The following is a 25,143-nucleotide window of genomic DNA, read 5'->3' as shown; positions in this document are numbered from 1 at the left end:
CTCTTTGTCTGTCCCGGCTTTTGACGATATTCTTATATTAGATATTACTCTTATATATATTATTGGTCGTAATCATGTTGCTGTTTTCATATTCATTGCTATGTTCACAACGTTGTGACCGTTGTATCCTCGGATCTTTGTAATGAATTGGAACGAATCCGTATAGGGGTTTATAATTATTAAGCGAATGACAAACAATCTATAAAAAATGTATTCCATTTTATCGATAAGATAAAGATGCGATATAACGCAGATAATGTTCAGTGATGAGATGTCTTTTTTCCTGCTTTTACTTTAGTTTTGTCTCGTATGTCGAGATAGTTGAAATCGCTACAGTTTCAAGATGGTTGCAATTGACAAGGGAATGTGTAAAGTTGAAGTATTTTTAATCAACTGCATGTTTGTTCTGTGCGTTATGAAACATTCAAAGTATAAATAGTTTCGCTTAGTCTGTGAAAGACGAATACTGTAGACGTTTTTTTCTGTTATTTTGTTAATCGATGTGTAAGTTTGTAGTAGTTATTTGCCTTGGGTCTCTCCGGATATTTGACAGGGAGAGTTTGGTTGTGTTCTTCATCGTGGCAAATCTGTCTTGTCGTACTAAAACAGTTGATTTGGGGTTTAGGGACGTGGTACGTTAATAACTTTCCAGAGTTTTTGAACAGACATTTAAAATTGTCCTAACCCCTTAAAAATTTAGTATGTTATTGCTATATATATTATAAGATGGCTGACCAATTTTTATGATTTCAAGTTAAATAAACAGGTATAACAGGAATTAAAAGGCACCGTACTAAAGCCTGATTGTCCCAGCTGGTGAATTTCCAAAATTCAATCTGGACGTGATGACATTTTAAAAGAACGATATGCAATAAAAATCTGTTTTAAACTGGGAAAAAAATATGCCACAGAAACATAAGAATACTTTAGATTGCTTTTGAACCATCTTGAATGAATCAAGCATCAGTTTTAGAGGAAGGCAGGGAGTCTGTGAGGGATGATGAGCGGTGGGGGGGGGGGGGTAAGGAAGTCTGGACACCAGAGTTGGTTGGCCAAATGAAGAATTTCATGGATAAGGATAGTCGTGTATCTACAGAAATAAGTGCACACTTTGTATGTTAGTGTGGGGACTGCACACACATATGCGAGGAACTGAAGATGCTCCTTGTGACTTTTGCTCAAGGAAAACCTTAGCGGCTGTAGTTATGAAACAATTTAGGGGGTAAAAGAGGCTATGACGAGAGTCATTGACACGCCCACAGAATCGGACTTCCATGAGGCTTTCCGGAAGTTGTTGGAACGCCACAACAAGTGAATTACAGCCGGAGGATATTATTTCGAAGGAGATTAGAGTTTCATGTATGCACTATCAATAAAAGGGCCCATACGAATATAGTTTGGAAACCTCGCATTTATTCAAATATAATTTGGACCAGCTTCTAGTGATAGGCACAAAATATTGAAACGTTTCTTTTATGTTGCGAAGGCGTATGATGTAACGTTTGTGATTGTCTGAACTAATATTTTATTATTAGGTTCGTATCTAATATTTCACACATTTTTTGGTACTCTTGCATAATTTGACCCGGATTCTCGTGAATTCCCGCCAAGCTCGGATCGGGCGAGACCAGCAATTATCGGCGTCCGCCGAGCGTTGTTCAAATGTTGAAACGCTGATCCGACTTTAGTTTGGAACTGTAAGCAGACGACAATCGAATTGGAAGAAAGTAAGCACTGAAAAAAAAAATGACAGCCATGGAAATAAATCTGTGCACGATTGAAAAACAAATGGAAACGCCGATGCAGACAATTTCCTTTTGTCGGGAAAAGAAATTGCTTTCTCAAAGAATGAGATGCAAAATATGTAATCATAAATGTTTACTAAAAACAGAAATTGCGTAAAGGATGCTTTCTCCTGGCGGTGTATCAGTGGTCAGTGTAGACAGTGGGTGTCATTGCGCACAGGATCGTTTTTTGCACGTTCCAATTTGGATATGTCAACTATATTGAAAATCATCTATTTATGGGCGTTCGAAATGGCGACACTAAAAAATATTAAAAGAGAATGCGGTGTTATATCCGAACACACGTACACGGATTGGAAGAACTTTCTGAGGAAAATTTGTCAGGAGTATTTCCTGAGGAATCCCCGGTAGATAGGATGCCCAAGGCACACTGTAGAAATAGACGAATCCTTATTCAACCGGAGGAAACATAACGTTGGGAGAATCCTCGAACCGTTCTGGGTCTTCGGTGGCTATGATATCACCGACAATGAGGGTTTTTGGTCACCGTCCCAAATCGAAACGCCGAAATCCTCCTTCCAATAATAAAGAAATATATTCTGCCGGGTACAACAGTCGTTTCCGACTGTTGGAAGGCCTATAACAAAGTTGGAGGATAAGGGTTCCAACACCTCACTGTGAATCATAGTATTCACTTTGTAGACCCTATGACGAAGGCAACAACGAACCACGTCGAGAGGATGTGGAAGGAAGCGAAACAGCGGAACAAGCAAGAATGTGGGAACAACCGGGAACTTCTGAATACATATTTACTAGAATTTATGTGGAGACAAAAATTTGGAAACGATCCTTTTGTCTCCATCATAAATCATATTTCCGAAAGCTACCCGGTTGGGGAGCTTCCTCTCATTTCCTCTGCGCCATCAACTCTCTTTACTGCTGACGACCGATCAACAGTCGAACGAAGAAAAAGATTCCTAAGGAAATATCCTCCTCTCCAAAAAGTTCTTCCGCCAGCAAATAACAATCGTCTAATTTTTTTTTTTTAAATTAATATTTTTGATAAAAAAAAAGAAAATAATACTAATAATTAAACACAAAATTGTACTTACACGTAACAACCTTTTATTTTGCAGATAATTTAAAAACAAAAAACTTGTTGCTGATAAATATTATGCAAGAAAAATAAATAAATAAAATGAAACAAAAAATTGTACATACACCTAACAGTTATACCGGTAATCAACTTTTTTGCAGATAGATTAAAAAAAAACCTTCTTGTTGATAATTATAAAAAAAATACTACAATAAATTAAATAAACATATATGTTTTATTATTTTAAGGTAAGTTTCTTGTTATTATTTGAAAATTTTCAGGGGGGGTTTTCCCGTTTTGTTTTGTTTTTTTGTTTGTTTTTTTTCCTACGCCTGCGTCTGTTACGCCGCTCGGCTATCACCGATGATTGCCGGTCTCGCCCGATCCGGGCTTGATGGGAAATCACGAGGATCCGGGTCAAATTATGAAAGAGTACCCATTTTCTTGTTCTTACTGCTTAATCGGCATGAGTACGATGACTTTTTCATGTTATTTTTGATAGTCGGTAATATTCTCGAAAGTTTATTTAATCAAATAAACGAGATTTTCTATGTTATGCAAGATTATCTACTTCTAGTTGCAACAGGCCCCTGCTGAGAATATCGTTGTTGAATTAAATCTTCTGATGACGACGTCGTTAATAATATTAACTTTCTATTGATACAAATGCAACCAATAAAGAAATAGGTGTACCTTTATATAATTATATGTTTATTTATTCAGCATCAACAAACTACATAAAGAGATCTGGGTGTAAAAGAGTGAGGACGCGCATGTGCAGATGCGTAATGACGTAACCGGTAGCGAAAAAGAAGAATATACAAAGGACGATCACGTTATAGATGGTAATGACGTCCGAGAGCACGCTCGGGATCGCGTTAGGAATCACGATTTATTTGGGAAAGTACTCGGAAATAAATATCGTTTTCACAAAAGAAATTGAGTCAGGTTATTACTTGTCTTATGTTCTTTGTGACGTACTCTGCTACAACGTAGTGGGTCTACGTGTGTAACCGTATGTGAGGTTAGACGTAGTGTATGAAATACGCAAGTATTTTTATATCGAACAGCTCGTCCATAATGCATGCATGAAGAGAGTCACGTGACATAATGTCCATAAGGAAAAGATTTGAAATTCGCTTTTAGAACTCTCTAATTGGCATTTTTAACCGAACATTTCACAGTCATTCACATATATTTGCCTTTAATTTATTTTCTTTTTCATTGCTATAGTTATTTCGACATATTGTTTGTAGACAGCAGACGATATTCTCTTTTTGTTCGAACTCATTTTTTATGAAAATCACCGCCGACAAGGTATGAAACGATGTAAGAAACTAAAAATACTACTTTAAGGTAAACAAAAAAAAACCCTACCCAACAAGGAATATTATATGACTAGATTCCGACGTCCCCAAACAGCAATTCTGTTTAGGGTGTGATATTAAAGGGGGAAACGAGTCGAGAATAAAGAGAGTTAAAATATTGAAAAAAAATTCACCCCAGATCCACTCACACTATTACCTTGTCCTCACAAATTCAGTTGTGAAGTTTAGCCATTTTCCGCGTTCACGGAGGGATTTTATAATATACTTGCGGGGTGGCGACTGGCTTTGCCAGTCGTAAAACACGCTTAAATATGATATTTTTATTTGTCCAGATTTCATATAAATTATTATAGAGTTGTGATTTAAAAATTAAGAAAAAAAGAAGTATTCGGGTACAATCAACTAGAATTGAAACCGGAAGCAAAAATGTAGCTAGTATAGAATTTAACACATGGTAACGGTAAATTGTGAATAATAGGTAATATATACAGTAACAAGTAATTAATCAGAATTATATATATATATATATATATATATATATATATAGAGAGAGAGAGAGAGAGAGAGAGAGAGAGAGAGAGAGAGAGAGGGGTGGGGGTGGGGGGTATCACTAGAAATAAAATAAGTTTAAGGCTCCCAAACTTTGTACCAGAATTGTCCGCAAGTGGTTAGAATACTTGGAAAAAACAAGTGTAAAATGATATTCCCCTGAAGGTTTAAGGTTCAATTCTCGGTGTGGGCGACCGAAAAATATAATTGCATATGAATTAGGATCTCTATCTAGTCATGGCGGAACGAAAGCATGCTACCCCCGTAAATAAAAAACAAAGGTTCCGTTCGAAATTCCGTCCAAATTTCCGAGTTCAACAGAAACATTTCCGAGTTCGACAGAAACATTCCCGAGTTCGACAAGATACGCCTGAATAAGGTCATAGGTTACATCGACAGAAACGTGAGAATGACACTCAAGATGAAAACAGAAGACATGAGAATGCAAATAATATGAAGGTTTTTTGTGGTTATTATCACTCGGAGCGAATGGAGACCCCACAATAAACTTGGAAAAAAATTTTAATCTAATTCTACGAGTTTAGTCGCTGGAAACTGTTTACTCATTCGATTGAGTTTTTATTTTAGGTGGATCTTTAGAAAGAGACATCACAAATATTTAGTTTAGGTTCTTTAATATTCTTACGCATTGCCTAAGAATATTATGCATTTTAAAAAGAAAAGGCAACATAGATAATTAAGTAAGAGTGAATTACTTTTTATTAAGATGTGTAAGCAAACTAGTAAAGCTAATCCGTTACACTAGTAGAAGGGAAAAATGTTCGATGGGTAATTGTAATGTGCTAAATACGAAGTTATCAATGATTTACTCTCTTCACAAAATGTACGTTAGAATGCGTGTGTTTTTGTTCTTTGTTTTTTGTTTTGTTTGTTTTTTTCACCATTAGAGATGTTTTTTTTCAGTAAAAGACAGATTTTTATTTGTGAATTTTAAAAAGAGTTAATCAATAGCTCTAGATGAACAGCAGTGACTCGTATATGTTTTTTTTACGTTTGAGCTGCCATTTTTGTAATGCTATTCTTGAATTTGTTTTTTAAAACGATGGACTGATTTGTATAGGGAGTGGAACGATAAAGTTGTCGTCTTAAAGAAAACAACATTACAACTTTATTTTAAAATTGAAAAATCAATTCAGGTAACTTGACTATGTAGTAGATCTGACATCTATTTAATGTAGCCTCCTTCAGCTTCAATCACCGCCTCGATGCTGGTCCGGAACTGGGAGCATGCCTTTTCCACAAGCGCCAGCGTAACTGAGCTGACTTTGATGCTGTGATAGGTCATGTTGGTGATGTTCTCACCGTATGAACAAACGAAGTAGCCCAGCGATTTCAGATCAGGGGAGCGGGGTTAGTGAAAAAATGGGTTCAAAATCGTAGCATTCCTTCTGAAGCCAAACTTGGATCTTAGGACTTGTGGGCCGGCATTGTCCTGCTGCCACACTCAGGGTATGCCAGCAATCACCTGGTTGCACTAGATAATAACCACACTCTTCAGCGCATCTGGATACACTTTGGTGTTGACTTTCAAGCTGACTTCGAAGATGTGAGGTAGCATGATGTGGCCCTCATTGAAACCACACTAAATACCATAACCGTGGCCAAAAACTTTGTTTTCTCCCCATGAACGCATCTCTATTATTCGTGGCTATCCACCGATGCATTTTGATGGTGCTGACAATTGTCCTGTTGTCATAACTTGGATCCGTAGAAACCATGAGTTATACAGCTGCACATCTCCGATCTCGCTCGTTGAACATTGTGTCACTTTCAGACATGATAGAAGGCTCTTACGCTCTTGGGATTTGTACACAACTGACCAACCAGTAGATGGTTTGCAACAAAAAACGAAACCCGATTTTCCTAAAACGGAAATAGAATCATGTCATCTTTTCAATAGCGACAATTTTATCGTTCCATTCTAAGCAAGAAAGTTGCTCTTAATTACAAAGACCTAACCGCGTGTGATCAAATAAGTATAAAAAATTTTTTAAAGAAATCATGTTAACATACTTACTGGACAATTCAATACTTTTCGCCTCACGCTCAATAGTTCTTCTTCTCTTTGTAATCGGAGTTTAGTCTGCAATTAAAATAGAAATATTAATCAATCAACTTTTAAACAATTTTTTATACTGTTTTAATTATTTGATGCTTTTGCAGACTCGCTATCCATTTGCAAATTTCGGTGCATTAAATGCTTGAAACATTAATTAAAACATAATAAACATTTAATTCATAACGTCATTGTAAACACGAAACAATCATCGTCGTGTACTCATATCTATACATTAATATTGTAGTATCTTTAACGTGCATACGTACGTGTGTCACGGTTTTCAGATTATAAATTATTCAATTGGAATATCCTATTTATTAAAAAGGAAGGGTAGAAGTTTATAACATATTACAAACATTAATTTAGTTTTTACTTGAACATTTTTTCTTACCAATTTTTAACCATGTCTACAGGGTGGTCAAAAAGTCAGGTAACATTTTAAAGAAAAACGATATTAGCAATACACGTATATATATATATATATATATATATATATATATATATATATATATATATATATTTTAAATCTAGATTTAAAATTAAAGTTTATATATTACACTCAAATATTTAAACAAGTAATATTAAACGAATAGAGATTATAATGGATCATATTGTTTTTTCTACCTTTAACATGTTACCTGACTTTTTGACCACCCTGTAAATCCGTCTTTAATATCAATATTTCTAAAAAATATTTTTAATTCATTATGTTTAATTATTTTAGTCTATTTTCATATTCCATGCAATCTGCTCACTTGGCTCTCTATTTTTGCAGATCTTAGTCTCACGTGTCATTTTCTGTAAATCATCAATATATGTATAGATACAATAGAGAAATTGGAAATATGCATCTATTTTCTAGCATTCATCACCTTTGGAAAATAAGTTTTTATGTTTTAAAATATAAATACAGAAATAAAAAAATTATTCCGTTCCAATTAAATACATTACAGGAAGTATTAAAATTACAGGCCGTTTGTTCAAAGCACACATTTGGCCCTTAAGGTAAACCCTACTTCCCTCCTACTGCTCTCAAATGAATGTAAGCTTTGCACCTCAATCCATTCTGCGTGGAAACACTGGTCTTTATAGCTAGACCAACATAAGCCGCTTGAAGGACACCAAGTTAAGTACATTTATCTATCCGTGCTCCTCTTATGCACAAGTGGTGATTTGCCTTGTTAAGGGTGAACGTGAGCAAAAAGAAAAAAGTATATAGATAAGCTAATTTAATGTTCGTAAGAATGTTGTCACATTCTACACTTCTTTTTAATTAATAGGATCTCCCGATCGTGGATGACGCAATAAAAAAAATATTAAATAAAAAAAATTATCTCGCTTTTGAGCAGTACGTGAAACTAAAATATACGTTCTTTGTTTACTGGATTGGGTCTAAAGGTAGTATCTCTTCTGTCTAAAGATGGCATATGACATCGTGTGATTTCCGTTTGCGGCGGGTATCGATACAACGGAAATATATCACTGACTCCTATAAGGGTATTGGATATAAACCGTAATAACCAGATACATACTAACACGGCGTTAACCAGATTGCTTAGATAAATAATATGTGAGAAATGCATTCTCACATAGCTTAGAAATCTGGTAGAACGGAAAATTAAACACGGCATTGAAAAACGCACTTAGCTGTTGATTAAAGGCAGGTCGCTTCATCTTCCCGATTGCAAAATTATGTTGCGTAATTTTGCTGCTTCTGCTGAGTCTGGTAGATAAAACTTTGTGGTAGGGAAAATTTTTCCGTGAAGATTATCATTTGTCCTTGGCTTATGATCCATTTAAAATAATGTTCGAATTGAAAAAGGCGGATAATTCCGAAAAAATGATAAAAACCGAATTTAACATTCTTTGTAGATTAGAAAGGCGATACTAAGTCTAGAAAGAACATCTAACTTAGTAGGTTAAATTATCTCAAAGGTACCGAGACAACATTGGGGGCCAAAGGGCCCTTTAAGTAATGAGAAAATTAATATGAGTCTGTTTTGCTCGAAATATTTTCCCTGTCTAAATTTTTCAGTTAAAACATTCCTGCCCTTGCGGTTTTAAATTCAAATTACCCAATGGCAAAGGCTGTAATTATAAACAATGTGTAAAACTAATCAACCAAGGAAGTGACACGATTCAAGTCGTGTAATTTCTCACAACTTTTGCAGTTTTAAAGGAAAATTTGTAAAATTATCGTGGAGTCTCAATTCACACTGAACGTCCACAGAATGCCCAGCAGCATATGTTACATATGAAAATGCCGCTGAGAGAATTTAACAGGTCCCGCTAATAGATAAAGCATTTCGAAAATTTCCACATTAATTTATTAATCTGTAAAATGTGACCTATGGGGAAAAAAGCAAGACGAAATAAATTTGCCTTTTCACTTGCAATTTAGTCATAGATTTAAACATTTAAAATCAATTTATTCCATCTAAAGAAATAAACATGTGTACCAAAATATGAAATATGAGCCAAGGACGGCCCTGTCGGTGGGGCATTAGAATACGCCGACTGCCCCCCTGCAGAGGGTAAAAGTCCCTCAATGGGGGTCCTGGATATGACCTTAAACTATATCTAGTGGTGAGGCCCAACTTGTGGGCTTTGGGGAGTGTGGAGCCACCCTTAAATTTCCATTGCTCCCAGATCCACTCTGACCCGGAGTGGTAGTACCTGTTAGGGTCCCAACTATGGGTTAAATAGAAACTGACGTAAAAACAACAAATATACTCTATTAAAAATTTTTTTCTTCAAAATCTTTGGATTCGGCATTAAATAACCCGAAAGGGGTTGATATGCCGTAAAACAAAAACAACCAACCAAAATGAGCCAAGGAAATAAAATCAATATGGCGAAACAAAACTATTTTTTATTAAAAATCAAACAGTATGAAAAAGGATGATTCGTCTATTGTGTAAATATGAAATAACTGGTTTTCGGATTTGTTTAATGGGCCCAACTTTCTCATTAATTTACTTAGATGATAAATGACAAAATGTCTCAAGAGATAATTGATATGGTACTTTAATGTAGAGCCATGCTGAATCTATGATTAAAAGAAAACAATTAGTATGTTTCAGTATTAAAGTACGAGTGTCGTCGGCGATAAGCGTACACTGTGAAAAATTTGCTCCGGTGTTCTATGGGAACGTAAGAGGAGAAGGTAATTAATGAGTAAGTATCGGGCTAGCACTTTAAAAAGACATTTGCACGGGAGAGTGGTTTCTGCAGGAACGAAAAGATAAGTTACAGTAATAAATAAAAGCGAATCGTAATAATCGTAAAACATGCACTCGATGTAGACAGCTAATGTAGGTATATCAAATGTGCAACTGGCCAGTGCGTTTACAATATAATGAAGTTATTTCAAAGATGGAAAACATGTGCCGATTTGATTATGTATAGATATATATTAATATATGTATATAAATATATATATATATGTATGTAAGGATATACATGCATACATGCATATACATGTATATATACATATATATATATATATACATACACATATATATATATACAGTTTGTCATATGATTGTGGAAAGAAGTTTTTAAAGAATGATAATCTGTCATGATAAATTCCTACTAGAATTATTCTATTTCCACACACACACACACACACACACACACACACACACACACACACATATATATATATATATATATATATATATATATGTATGTATGTATTAGCAGAGAGACATGACGTTGCCCGACATTGAATAAGGATCAGCGACTCTTTTGCCCTCCCATATTTTATTGTTATCGAAACTGGTTAAAACGCCTAACTAAATCGACTAATTCCCTGTTCTAGTTGGGGTGCCACCAGGGTGCACCAGAGAAAGTTTCACATGCGTCCCTACTGTGGCTTGGTCCACAATACATTGTAGTTTACATTGCACTGTATAGATTTTATAAACCTAGATTTATATAATGGCTTGAATTAAAATTGAAAATGATCGCACTCATGTCATATCAAAGAAGATAGTGTTGGTTTTATATGCCGGAACGTTCTACTGGTGCAGTAATAATGGCTTGAATTTAAGTTTAAGATATAAAAGTCAAATATCATGGTTCAATTGTGCTCTAAGCAAAAACACTTCGAACGCTCCCTTGTCGTATCAAAGAACGGACTGTTGATTTTATATCCCGATCTTTTCTGCCTGTCCGGTAATAAAACTTCTCAAATGCACTTGTGATGTTAGGCTGTATAAGGCGTTTACTTTACTCGAAATTGCCTATTCCTTCTTCCATCGTATTTTTACGATTATCTATCCTTATCGAAGACATTCCGATACAAAATCTATCTACATAAAGTATACTCGTGTGAAATTGCATAAAAATCGGTCCAGCCGTTTTCGAGTTTATAGGAAATTAACTAACAAGCAAATAAAGTTCCTTTTATATGGGAGTAGATAGATAGATAGATAGATAGATAGATAGATAGATAGATAAGCAACATCTTTGTATGGAAATAGGATTGCAATAAGCTGGTTCTCAACGATTTATAATAAACAGATGAGGATGAATATGATGATGAAAAGTGGGAAGGGGAAACAGAAAGAGAAGGATGAATGGGAAAGGTCTCTTTTGCTGTATAACAAATAGATCGACACACCTCAGTGATGAAACCATCCAGTTGGGAAAAGCTGTCAATTACAGAAGCAAGGTCATCGTTGTCCGGGTGAGTGTGTGGCGTGTAAACTTGGAACCAAGACAAAAGAGTCACGTATCCATTGATTCTTTGCAACGGTGAAAATAGAACTTCCTGAAGTCTGCAGACAACAAAAGGAATAATAAAACAGAAAATAGATTAGTTCGCTTAAAATAAACAGTTTTATTTTCTATTTGTTTTCATTTTTGATTTTTAAACATTTTCGTTTGTTGCAACACAAAAATTGATATACACGAGTTGCTTAATGTACACAAGTGTGAATAATGAAATCAGTCGAGTTCAAATTCCTTCTGTTGTATTGGGTTAACCTGCAATTGCCTTCTGCAATGCTTTCTTTGCATGTGTTGGCAACCTTCATGTGTCGGTCTTGTGATTATTTAATAGTTGAATTACAAAAAAAAATCAAGCACCCATAATGAATTTAAAGTACTGATTCACACGGATCACATTTTTTTTGCTTTATATTTATAATTGCGCTTTTATCCCATTCTGAAATCTCCAGCCATTCAAGATACTGCTCCATTACCTTATTGAAAATTTCAATAACCTCAAGTAATTATAAACCTTAGTAATTCATGAATACTCGATATAAAAAGTTTACAACTCTGTCGAACCATAGCTTGAATAACAGTAGATAATGTATCCCAGCATTAGATAACTCTTGACCCAAAGCCATTACTCAAAACGACAAAAGGTACTACAAGAAGACTAACTGGGAAGCCATCATGGTCTCATTATAGATGCCCTATGAAGAAATATAATTTTTCCTGCAGAACAGTACGCGAATGAGACAAATGAATGGTTCAAAGCGGCAACTGAAGCACATGTTGTCACACGGAAGTTCTATAGCAAACTCCACTCTCTCCCGATGGTTTATTTCTATTTGCGCAGCTATCAGTGTTCAAAGACAACACGCATACTGCAGATTTATCTGACATAAGTCTAGTACAAACAGAAAAAGGTTTATAAATGCTAGAAGTAATTGAAAGAAAGAAAAAACGACAACCAAGAAAGAATACACCGAAACCACCAGATAACGTATTGAAACGCAGAAATTAGGAACTCGTAGTTTCTGGAAAATCTACAATAGTGTAGTAAATAACGGACAATCAACAATTTCTCAACTATACAGATATCGTGAAATTTTTTGCACGATAAGTGAGAAGGCTTGCTCGTCGGTTTGCCTCAAACTCTACATTGGATCCAGCAAACCACTCCCTTCCTGATTTTTCTTTGCGGACAAAATCCACACTAGATTATGTGAAAATCACCCCTTCTTAAGTGCATAAAAATCTAGACACCTCAACAACATGTGAACTTTTTTTTTTACATAGGCATAACAGCTTATCAAGGCCTAGACAACGCTGCGGAAAGCACTAAATACAAGTTTGGAGACTCCCAGAGCAATACTAAGACCAAGTTTAACACCCCCATTCACTAGAAGTGAAGTTATATTTTAAGTGTTCAGGCCTACATAGTGCAACTGAAAGCACTAATTAAGGAGACCGACAGAGCCGTGTTAAAATCAAGTTTCTAATCCTTGCAAGAGGGGAAACTATTTTTAACTATGAACTGAAAAACATAATAACACTCAGGATGCTTTCAGAGCGCTACTAAAAGCACTAAATAAAAGTAAGGAGGCCTCAAGAGCATTACTAACATCGAGTTTATATTCCACCTCAAGAAGATAAATTATTCTTTTAAGTGATCAGTGGAAAACTCAAGAGTCATCCAGAGCACTACTTAAAGCAACAATTAAAATTAAAGAAGCCTGCAGTGCACTATTAAAATGATCGTATGCACGTTATTTCTTATTTAAAAATAAAATTCCTCGATGATTTCACGTGATTGTACGTTTTCTTTCCGGCACGCTACAATTTTGTTTGTTTTTTTATATCGATAAAATTCTCTATAAGTGACTTATCTCTTATAATAATTACATAATAAAACAACTCAATGGTTTTATGCAATGTTTTGTTGTACGACCTTTTCTTTCCTTACGAGTAAGATTTTGTTTGTTCTTTTTTTATATAGATAGAATTCTGTACAAGTATTTTATTTTTTATTTAAGAGTACCTTATCTCGCATTTGGTAACAGTTATGTGTTGTACACTATGTGTATTTCTAAGAGATATTTTAGTAAGTTAAAACACAAAAAACTTATCCATGTAAGTAGAAACGTAACTTCTCTTGCGCTTGACACGTAAGTACGTGTTAATGTTTTCTTCTGAAATGAGTTGGTTTATCTGCACAAGTACCTATTCTTTTTGTAATTATTATACATTTGTTCTGTCGAAACATTACTTTTAACTTTCAGTTACAGTCCGACAATGAACGTGAAAACCTGCGCAAGCGAGTGGTGTCCTTAAGCGATCTGTAACCGTGCTTATAGAAGCGGAATCTGTGTTGACCATTAGTAATGGTTTGCTGTAAAGTTTAGATGAATAATGGAAATGAATAGAGAAAGGAGTATAGAAGCATTAAAACTGTAAAATCAAAACTTATATTTCTGAAAACCCCTGTAAGCAATCAATAACGTGTTCCTGAATTTTACCGCAAGACATTGCTTAGGTGTACGTAGACTGAATCGGAAGAGAAAGAAGAATAAAGAGGAAGGAAAAGAGGAAAAGTACCGAATAAGAGTTAACCCCCTTACATGCATTAGACGTCCCTATTTTTAGGGACATGTGTATACATATATATATATACATAAACATATATATATATATATATATATATATAGAGAGAGAGAGAGAGAGAGAGAGAGACAGACAGAGACAGAGACAGAGACAGAGACAGAGAGAAAGAAAAGAGGGAGGGGAAGAGACAATAATTCCTCGCGAACTAGCCGTTAATATGGAACAGCAACGTGACTGATTATGACAGAATTTGAACTTCGTTCCTAAATTAGAAGTCGCCATAATTTGCATTGGTGTATATATAGTAATAAAATTAAGATGAAAAATAAATTTTCAATGAGAGTCGGATTACTTTTTCGGAACATCCTCGGATCAATTACAGACATTGAAACTATTTTCTGTATTATTCTACATGCGATTGTACTGGATAGTAAGTTTCGCTCCATTATATTTTGGAGTACTTCTATTTTCGGTTGAATTATTCTCCTAGAATTTCAGTTGGTTTATATATAACCTTTCTTAACTTCTCTTTTTTTTTTTTTTTTTTTTTTTGCTCTTCTCTAATTTTCGTATTTAACTTGTCCTATTTTATTTAGATTTTATCATATATAACTATTTTCTAAGATCCTTTAATATTTTTTCTTTCGTGATTCTCTCTCGTTTGTCTCCATTCAATGGGGGAAGAGGTGGCTTGTCACTTTTAATGCATCCAAAACCAAGCTTCTATCTTTACATCATCAACGCTCTGATTCCGATCTGGCATCAATTGAAATGAATGGCTCTCGTCTTGGACAGGCTCCATGTTTTGACAAGCTTCTGGGTTTGACCTTTACTCCTGATCTAAAATGGAACACGTACATCAAATCTGTTGCCAGGGACGCTGGGAAAATGGTGGGATTCTTCTACCGTTCCAGAAGATATCTCACTACTGATGCAATTCTCTATCTTTATAAAAGCCAAGTACGTCCAAGGATGGAGTACTGTTGCCACATCTGGGCAGGAGCTGCTAAAAACAGCCTATCCTGCCGTGACAGAGTACGAAATAGACTTCGTGGTTTAGTGGGGGATGCCCTTTTCTCTTCCCTGCAACCTCTCTCCCACAGAAGAGACGTTGCAAGCCTGTCTTTGTTTTATCGTTATTTCCATGGCAGGTGCTCGTCTGAGCTCCAATCCCTCGTCCCCCCTCGCCAATCCTTCAGGAGAAACAGCCGTCTGGCTGAAACTACTGTCAATAATTTTCCCCACTCTTTATCTGTGCCTAAATCACAACGTAGATTCTATGAGCAAAGCTTCTTTCTTAGAACTGCACGCCAATGGAACTCTCTGCCGCTTGCCTGTTTCCCACCTGACTACAACTTGGACGTCTTCAAGTCCAGCATAAACAAACTCCTGACAAACCGCCCCCTTAAAACCCCCAATACTAATGATTACTACAATACTATCTCATTGATTACTGTACACACAATAAACCTTATCCCTGAGTGGCCTTCGGGCCTTGATAAAAAAAAATTATCCCCCACCAAAATGTTTTCCTTTTTCTAATCTGAATGTTATAAAAAAAGCTGTGCGCGCTGTCTTTTTACCCTTATGTTCGTGTAATACCGGCTTCTTCCCTTTTTCTGATAAAAAGTACTTAGCTTCGAAATACTATGGCTTAAAGAGATTTCTCCGTTATATTTCTTTTGTATCCCTTATCGACTTTATAATGTAATAAAGTGTTCATATAACTTTACTCTTTATCTTTTAAGCCTATATATATGTGTGTGTGTGTGTGTTCATTTTTGACAAACAAAAGAATCCTCAATTCTAATCTAACCTATTTTTAAACAATATAATTTAATTTTCATTGTTCATTTTTTACTGACTTATTTAATATTCAGATCTCTAAAAGAATTAACAATAGACTTGATTTCTAACATTCCATTTCTTAACCTTGCCTATAGGGTTCGATTCTAGGCTTATCTTAATCTCGTTTTCACTTATCTGGTAGTCTTCTTATTTACATGGGAAGGAGACAGCACTTTCCATGTAACATGTTCATCACAATTTAAAAGTTAAAAACCGCAAGAACTTTATTGTCAACCTGATATAAGATAAATAACGATTTTCTTCTTCCGTAAAATTGTCATTGACAGCTAACTCTTCTTTTAATATTTAAAACGTCTTTTAAAATGATTCTTTTTTTTTTCTTAATTTATTTAAAATTGCAGCGATTTAATTCTTTATAAAACACAATATTTTTTTACCGCTTACTATCCTTTAAATCAAGAAAACGCATATTACCTTTTTTACAATTGTATTTTTTTAGTCGATGGGACAACATAATTGCATAATTTGATAGGGGAACAATTGATGTTAAAATGGGTTAAGTCGTTTCCTTAGCGATATCAAATAAATTACCAATCACCGTTTGTACGTACGAACGGTACATGCCTTAGTGTATTATGATATAGATTAGGAAAAATGGATTATAATTTTCAGGAGAAATAATGTTGATGTGTTGTTAAGCAATGGTAAATAAATCAAACAATTTGTTAGAAATAAACGCTATTAGTAAAAGCAGCCTATCCTGCCTTGACAGAGTACAAAATAGACTTCGTGGCCTAGTGGAGGATGCCCTTTTCTCTTCCCTGCAGCCTCTCTCCCACAGAAGAGACGTTGCGAGCCTGTCTTTGTTTTATCGTTATTTCCATGGCAAGTGCTCGTCTGAGCTCCAATCTCTGGTCCCCCTTGCCAATCTTTCACGATAAACACCCGTCTAGCTGAAACTACTATCATTAATGTTTCCCACTCTTTATCTGTGCCTAAATCCAAACGTAGATTCCATGAGCAGAGCTTCTTTCTTAGAAGTGCACGACTGTGGAATTCTCTTCCGTTCGCCTGTTTCCCACCTGACTTCAACCTGGATGTCTTCAAGTCCAACATAAACAAATTCCTGACAAACAGCCCCCTTAAGTAAGACACTCTATCAAATCTCTAATACTAATGATTACTACGATACTATCCCATCGATTACTGTACAGTCAATAACCCTTATCCTCGAGTGGCTTCCGGGCCTTGATAAGTGGTGACCTCCATGTAAAAAAAAAAGTTCATTGAGTATCTCCGAAAAGGTTCACTGTCATAAAACGGTTTTAAAAGAAGAGCGTATTTCTTGTTATACTGGCATTCTCAAGTCAATATATCATGAATACACGGGTTTATAAATGACTTAATTCATTTCTTCAAATACGAATTGCTATAGTTTTAACTTAATCAAATTATAATTTTCTAAAACGTCATATAAATTTTATAATTTGGTTTTTAAAATTTGCGTATGTTTTTATGATGCTCTTGTTTTATTAACTAGAAACATTTTCAAATGACATTAAACTTGATTGGCGTGATCCCTGGCCTTGGGAGCGTTTTGTTTTCAAATGTTAGGTATCAACAGTTGTGGCATGGCTCCTGGCGTTGGTAGAAGCCACCTTTTTGTATGTAGGTAAGAACTACACCGACATCTAAAAAAAGTTATGGTTTTAGCGAAGGAAGAAATGAACGATTAAGCCAATGTAACCTCCAATCTTTTTCACGTGTAACTTGTCGAACTCGAGAATCTTTTTGTAGATAAGATTTATGAATTTTCGAGAAATTTTATTGATGAAATACATTAGGGAAGAATATGTAAAATAATATATATTAATTTCTTAGTGTTTATACATTTGACGCATTTCTGCTTCTTGGAAAGTCGGTTCTCTCTATCTCTCTAAACACTTTCTCACACCTGCGGCCATTCTATATCTCTACAAATTAATTATCAATACTGTTATCATATTTGAAGTGGTGAATCTCTGTCCTATTCAAGGGTTCTTGATAAGGTGCCGAAACGTATCTGTAATTTGATTCGGTTCACGCTTTCTTCTTTTCTGCACTCTCTCACACTCAGATTTCATGTCGCTAGTCTCAGTCTTTTCTATAATTCTTGTATACCATGTGTGTTTTTTTAATTGTCTGTTTTGTTCCTTGCTTTTTTTTATTCCAACCCGTTTGACAACTTGGTCTAGTGGTTTCCATCAATTTGCTGTTTTTATACCTCATTCTAATACAACTTTCTATTCCAGTAGCTTCTTTCCCAAGACTACAACGGTTGTGGAACATTTTCCTGATGACTAGGTTCCTCCTATCTGTAGCTTGACCTTTTCAAGACTGAGGTCATCTCCTGTCTTTCTAATAATTATCTTTCATTCTTGTTAGTTCCTTATATAAGGTAGCTTCATACCTTGTCTCGAGCATTTCCAAATAAATTTTTTTTTAAGTTTAATCCAAAGCAAAACAATTAAAAAACTAACTTTGTTGGCATGAGGAGAGAAAAGAAGAAAACAAGCGTGATTTGAACAGACAACTAATTCCAAGTGATATATTGAAATAATGAAACTGCAACTACCACGAATCATCATCATCGTTGTCGTCGTTGTCGTCGTTGTCATCGTTCTCATGTTTTTCATTGTGTCATTCTCATGTGTTTTCTCTACATGCAACACATATCCACAATCCTGACCTACCCGGTTTTACTTCTATGCATCATAATACTGCACAAGCATCATCAATGAACCCAAGGTAACTTCATCAGCATCTTACAAAGCAAAACCCTTGGCCAAGAATTTTGCAGTAAATTCTACTCTTTTCAACCATGGCCGCCTAATCACCATATTTCCTCCTGCATCTGAAAATATGCTATGCGACATACAAATATCTGTGCATAATGTTGCCAAGCTTATCAAGGACCTTGATTCCAGTAAAGAAACTGGCTCTGACGACATTCCCATCATAGTGTTCAAAAAACTTCAACCAGAACTAGCTCCTATACTTACAAAGCTGTTTAAATGTTGTCTTTAGGAGAAATGTTTCCCAACACCATGGAAGACTTCATCAGTTTGCACTATATTCAAAAATTTTAGAGATAGGTCAGCTGCCTCTTAGTACAGACCAATCAGTCTCCTTTGTGTCTGAGTAAGTTGCTGGAATATGTGATAGAGAAGTTGTCAACCACCTCAGCAGAAATAACCTACTCAGTGACATGTAATATGGTTTCCCTTCTTGCAGGATCTACAGCTGTTGTGCTAACAGTAATGTCGCACAGGATTAGTGAATCTCTCAACAAGGGTTTCGTTTCTAGATCAATAGTTCGGCGTATTAAACGCTTTTGATAGCCTATGGCATAAAGGTCTACTTCACAAGATTCCCAGCTGTGGAATAGCTGGAAATGTTCTCTCAATTATTAAATCCATTCTCTCTGATAGGCTTATAAGAATAGTCGTAGGTGGGCAGAAATAAAAAGCTCACAGTACTAATGCTGGTATCCCTCAGAGTTCCATCTTGGCTCAACTCTTCTATTGATCTTCAATAATGATCGCCCAAATCACATTCGTAGATCATTCGTAGACATTTATGCAGACAGCATCAAAATCTATGGTTACACTTCAAAGACAGACAATGACCAAGATCTGTCTAATTCTTTCTCTTCTAATCTTGAGCACATGGTGCAATGGGGAAGAGGGTAGCTGGTTAATTTTAATGCATCTAAAACCAAGCTTCTTTCTTTCATTATCGCTCTGACCCTCATCTGTCCCCAAATGAAATGAATGGCTCTTTTCTTGGGAAACCACCATGTCTTTACAAGCTTCTGAAACTTTGAGTATATTAATATTTAACAATCTCTCGTGGTAACATTATCTAGAGTCTCTACTGTTCTGTTCATTTAATACTAGCATCCCATTTTTATTTCAAATGAACGTCTCGCCAACAATATTCATATCTGCCTTTACTATGGATTTAACTATCTTGACTATCCTGACATTTTCCTGGACATTCATTTGTAATTTACAAACAGTTTGCTCAGTTTTCATCTTGTCTTTGTAGATTCTTTGTGTGTTGTCGTCTTTGCCACCAAACCTTATCTCCAATAAATCCATTGTTTTAACCTTGCTTTCTTGGACACACTTATTTGATGTCATTCTATGTCTTGGAATCCTCTTCGGCCATCATCACGTTACCTTCTGTTACCTTCAACAGGTTATCTTTCAACTTCTTCCACTCTTGTTCTATACATCCTAAAGTAGAAGCTGATATGGAATTTAAAAGTCTAGCAGTTCAGAGGAAGAAACTATTAGAGTAGAAGGCTTTCCAGCATCTAAGTATCTGTATTGTGTATTTTGTTGCTTTTGGGGTGAGTCAGGAGTATTTACGTCAAAGGGACGCAAGTGCCTTAAGTTCGTCAGAGTATATTCCATTAGAATACTTGTAAAGCAGGCAAAGACATGCAACATTTTAGCGCTGGTACAGAGGTTTTAATTTGGATGATAGTATGGTATCTATTAGATTAAAGACTCTTTTTGGACCCCATCTAAGAGCAAGAGACTAATGACAGATGTGACAGTAATACTCCATGTATTGGCAAATGGTGATCTTTTGGCAATATAGGATACTCTCAGGTGTGAGCAACTGTCTAGCACAATAGAAAGAACCTACCTTCTTTGCAGTAGCTTTGGCAATGTCCTTAATGTATTTATTCCAATTCATGTTGCCTGCGAATTGTAAGCTGAAAGTTTGAATGAAGAACTTTCGTGTTGCATATTATTAGTCATGACAATCAGTGGTTGAGGAGGATTTTTGCAATTATTAAAAGAAAGAGGTTTATTCTTGACAGCATTAAATGTTACAATCCATTTACATTTGCAGACTGGATATTTTCTTGTAACGTTTCAGCGAAGCCTTAGATTTGTGTTCATTTGTCTTTCCCTTGTGTCTGCCATAGAGTATGGTGTCATCCATAAATATACTGATTTTGGACACAATTTTATCTGAGAGATGATTTATGAATATACGGAATAATAAATGTTCAGGAATCGACCAAGTCTGTGGAATGCAGCTGTGCAAGTAAAAGTGAACCATTGGGGAAAATGAAGTTTGCTAAAGAACGTCTGTGTGGTAAAGTGCCCTTCAATTGCTGCTTTGAATCACACTAATTAAAAGTATAATTTGATTATTTACATAATTAACATTAATCATTATTTACCTTTTCCTTTGAAATAGAAATACTAACACCACATGCAGTCTTTTCAGTTCTAATCGAAAACAACTTATATTTATGATATTTTTGCACAATAATTCTGATAGATTTACCTCTCCATCGGGTTTTTCGGACTGAGCATAAATCAATATATCTCCTTACAAAAAACTTAACCCTTCCTGATTTTACTTGCGGACATTCAACATTTTAGTAATCAAGTATTTATTTACTGTAGCACGATTAGGCCGCAACAACGGTCTTCTATCATTTAAGAGACAAAAGTAATCTACTTTGTTTAATAGGGTAGAGTATGATCACCTGCTTGGTCGGATTAAGCCTCTCAAACTTCTTGTCTAGTTTAAATAAAAATTGAAATTGACTTTGCATATCACAGCTAAACTTAGGCAACCAGAACACTGATTGCTATACGACTAGCATCTCATCATTAAACATTATGAGGCCATATTTATGGCTTACAGGTGTCTTACTTAGGGGGTAATCTTACATATCTATCGAAATACAGGTGATGTATACTGCAACCCTATTAAAATTAATGTGTTAGAATATTATAACATTCCATTTAATATCTCTTGGAAATCAAGTAGTACGTTTATGTTCAACCTATATATATATATATATATATATATATATATATATATATATATATATGTATATATATGTGTGTGTGTGTGCGTGTGTGTGTGTGTGTGTGTGTGTGTGTGTGTGTGTGTGTGTGTGTGTGTGTGTGGTCATTCAGCCATTCATGAACAACAATAGCAAAGTATAGAAGTACCTCATTATGGTAAGAGATGAAATTTGGTCAATTATTAGTGCTTGAGACAATATTGAAGATTTGATTCTTAACCAAAATGGAGTTCCTCCAAACTTTGCTATTGTTGTAACCAATTATTTTTTAATGTGTTCATTGTTTGTTTATTTGTTTGTATTATATTTTTTTTTAATTATGCGACAAGTTATTTATATTTTTTAAATTGTGTTCATTTTTATATTATTTATTTTGTTAAACAACAGAAAATATATATGAATAAATACCTACATTTGACTATAAATTCTTGTTGCTTTTGTTTATACTTTAATTTGTTCTTTGAAGTTTTTAAATTAATTTTATTGTCTAAACATAATGAACAGGTTTTATTATTACAGATAAATCAACAACAAAAAAGTTAATGGTGTAAAAAATAAAGTTTTTAAATAAAATAAGAAACAAGTTTTTTTAATACTAACGTATTGACTCGAACATCTTACATAATTTAAAACAATTCTAATGATTTTTATATATGCTGAGAATTGTTGAGGTGGTGCAAATTAGGAATAATAGACTGAATTGAGAAAGAGGCGAACTACGTGTTAAATTGAATTTAACGAACAGGAATTTATTTCGTGAAGAAACAAGTGAAAGAAAAGGGTACTACACGTGTTTAGTTTGGCGTGCGTCTTTCGCTGTTTACTGGTGAGAAGGAAAGTCTATTGTCGTACAGAGAGAAAGAGAGAATAAGAAAAAGTCAATCCAGGCCATAGAGATAGAAAACGTATAAAGTGTACATACTGTCTGTTAGCTCGTGCTCAATAGTAGCAGTGGACGTGACGCGCGTGAGCGCGCGCCTCCCAAAAGGGAGGCGGCTGGTTAGTCGAGCTCTCAGCTCGAGAGCTGGTCGGAAAAGGAAGATGCTGCTTATTGCTCTTGCTTTTATAATTGTTTCCGGTGGTCTTTTGCACATGTGTGGGTTTCCTTTGAAAGGGGAAGTGACGTTGCCCTTGTGTGCGTACGTTTGCGCGTATGTGAGTACATGTGTGTACGTTATCATGTGTGTGTATACACGTGAATGTGAGTGTATGTACGCGAACGTGAATATATGTACATGTGTGGACGTGCGCGCGTATGTTTGTGTGGGCGTATGTATATGACAATAATATAGCTTGAGATATGAACGCGTGTGTTTGTGTGAGACTAGGAAAGGCTCCCACAGAATATATCACATTCACAAATTGTCAAAGAGTGAATTTTTTTTTAATGATATAAAACTGTTATAAATTTTCTAAAAACAAATTTGGATTAATATTTAAGGCGATGTTAAAATATCCAGCTGAATAAAAGAGATGTGTAAACAATAAAAACAGGCAACAAAGGATGTTACCAAAGGCAAGATATATTATTCTTCTATAAATCTGGGTAAGTTTCATGTTCTGATTTAAATTATTTTGAAGCGATTTTTAGTTAAATAAAAAATCGCATACAAGTCCGTTATGTAAAAACGAAAATAATGATGACAGCGTGATGTGAGTGATGTGGAGTCTCGATAATCTCTCAGAAATCGAAACTTAAACAGGGATCCTGACAAGAATAATATACAGTTCGGTTGAGCATTAAATTTACGCTGGGTTGGTGACAGTTATTATCTGTGTTTTTGTTTCATTACCGATTTTTGAGCGATTATCTAAGGTTCACATCACTGTCAGGAGATGAGCATTATTTTTCTGTTCTAACTTTTGACCGTACTTTTGTAATGAACTAAAAAGAACATTTAAAAATAATTTAAAACACACACACACACACACACACACACACACACACACACACACAGAACGTATCCAGATCGGTCGAAAACTGGCCTATATTGTCTTTGTGAACATTTACTTATCGCCTTTTTATTTGGTTAGTTTTTTTTTTCTTTTAACCTTTAAATATTGTAAGATATTATCAAAAATAAATCTATAAACCTTTGAATTCGCACTAGAACCACTGAATTAAAGTAAATTAAACGAAGAATACATATATATAATATATATATATATATATATATATATATATATATATATATATATATATATATATATATATATATATATATATATATACACGATAGAAATTTATCCAAACAGATACTTTACAAATATGCGAACGAAAATAACCACCAAATTGTCCTTACGAAAACAGACAATTTTAATTATTTAAATATTTACAATTGTTTGTTTTCTCCCTTGTGGTATATTCTGAACAGAGTTATCTCCCTTCCTTTATTACGGATTCCCTTATTTCGAAAATGTAAATTTTATCTATATGTTTTTTTAGGGTGTGGCGTGTACGAGTCAACTTGCTCACAGTTTATTGTTGTTTTTTTTTTTTTTGTTTTTGCTGATTTTTTATTTTTTGTTTTGTTTTTGAATAATTATTTTATTTATTTTTACTGCAGTTTTATGGAAATCCAGTAAGTTATTTGGGAATATCGCAATTGCTTTGGAAATGTGCAGCAGTGCAACTGCAGCAACAGTAGTTTTTATTTACTGTCCTTCCAACAAGGACAATGACCGTTTTTGATATATGTAGCAGAAACAAATCAAACTTTTTTCTTGTGCGTCAGTGCCTCCCCTGACTGTGCGATATGGCACATACTGACCAATCAGAGGCATAGCGCAGGGTCAGGGACCTTCCTTACCCCCTACGGAACTCTAACTGCTTCCATTCCAGGCGAGAAAACTTTTTTTCCAGCCTGACGCCAAAGAGAGCGGACCCCCCCCTCTCTCTCTCTCTCTCTCTCTCTCTCTCTCTCTCTCTCTCTCTCTCTCTCTCTCTCTCTCTCTCTCTCTCTCTCTCCACCGGTGTCGACGATTCTCACTTGGGAATAACTACCAGGCAAAGGCAGACAAGTTTTATCCTAGTTATATCTTTTGGCATCTTACCCTGACTTGCTTCAATAAACCTTTTCCTTGTTAAGTTTTACGAAGTTGTTTGTTCGTTTATTCAGTAGCTTGTGGTGAATAATTTATTTTATTAGGGAGTGCCCGAAAAGCACTAACTCAACTGCCTAAATATGGTAAAAAAAAAAAAATGGAGTAGTTTTTTTTTTTGGGGGGGGGTACGCGTGTAAATCCAACTGGTTTGATGGGGCAATCTAGCTGAGTAGAATAATAGCCAATAACGAATCTGTTGATATTCGCCAGTATGAATGCATTGA

At 35.1% G+C, this 25,143-nt stretch overlaps 1 protein-coding gene across 6 annotated transcripts in view; it reads right to left on the bottom strand.

Annotated features, from left to right (window-relative positions):
• LOC145277037 (epithelial cell-transforming sequence 2 oncogene-like) overlaps positions 1-25,143 on the bottom strand; it is a 629,231-nt gene that overhangs the window by 40,543 nt on the left and 563,545 nt on the right. For 4 of the 6 annotated variants that reach the window (XM_080128670.1, XM_080128671.1, XM_080128668.1 and 1 more), the window contains exons 21-22: positions 11,426-11,582; positions 6,757-6,822 (exon numbers count right to left, since the gene is read on the bottom strand). In XM_080128670.1, coding sequence (XP_079984796.1) covers positions 6,757-6,822; positions 11,426-11,582 — 223 coding nt within the window. The remainder of the gene's footprint in view (positions 1-6,756; positions 6,823-11,425; positions 11,583-25,143) is intronic. The other 2 variants (XR_013868093.1, XR_013868092.1) reach the window with 1 other exon arrangement.

The sequence above is a fragment of the Euprymna scolopes genome, chromosome 5 (genome assembly GCF_053919585.1).
Source record: "Euprymna scolopes isolate OS-2025 chromosome 5, ASM5391958v1, whole genome shotgun sequence".
Classification (NCBI taxonomy): domain Eukaryota; kingdom Metazoa; phylum Mollusca; class Cephalopoda; order Sepiida; family Sepiolidae; genus Euprymna; species Euprymna scolopes.
The sequence above is the reverse complement of the archived record's forward strand: the minus strand, read 5'-3'. Positions and strand labels throughout refer to the sequence as shown.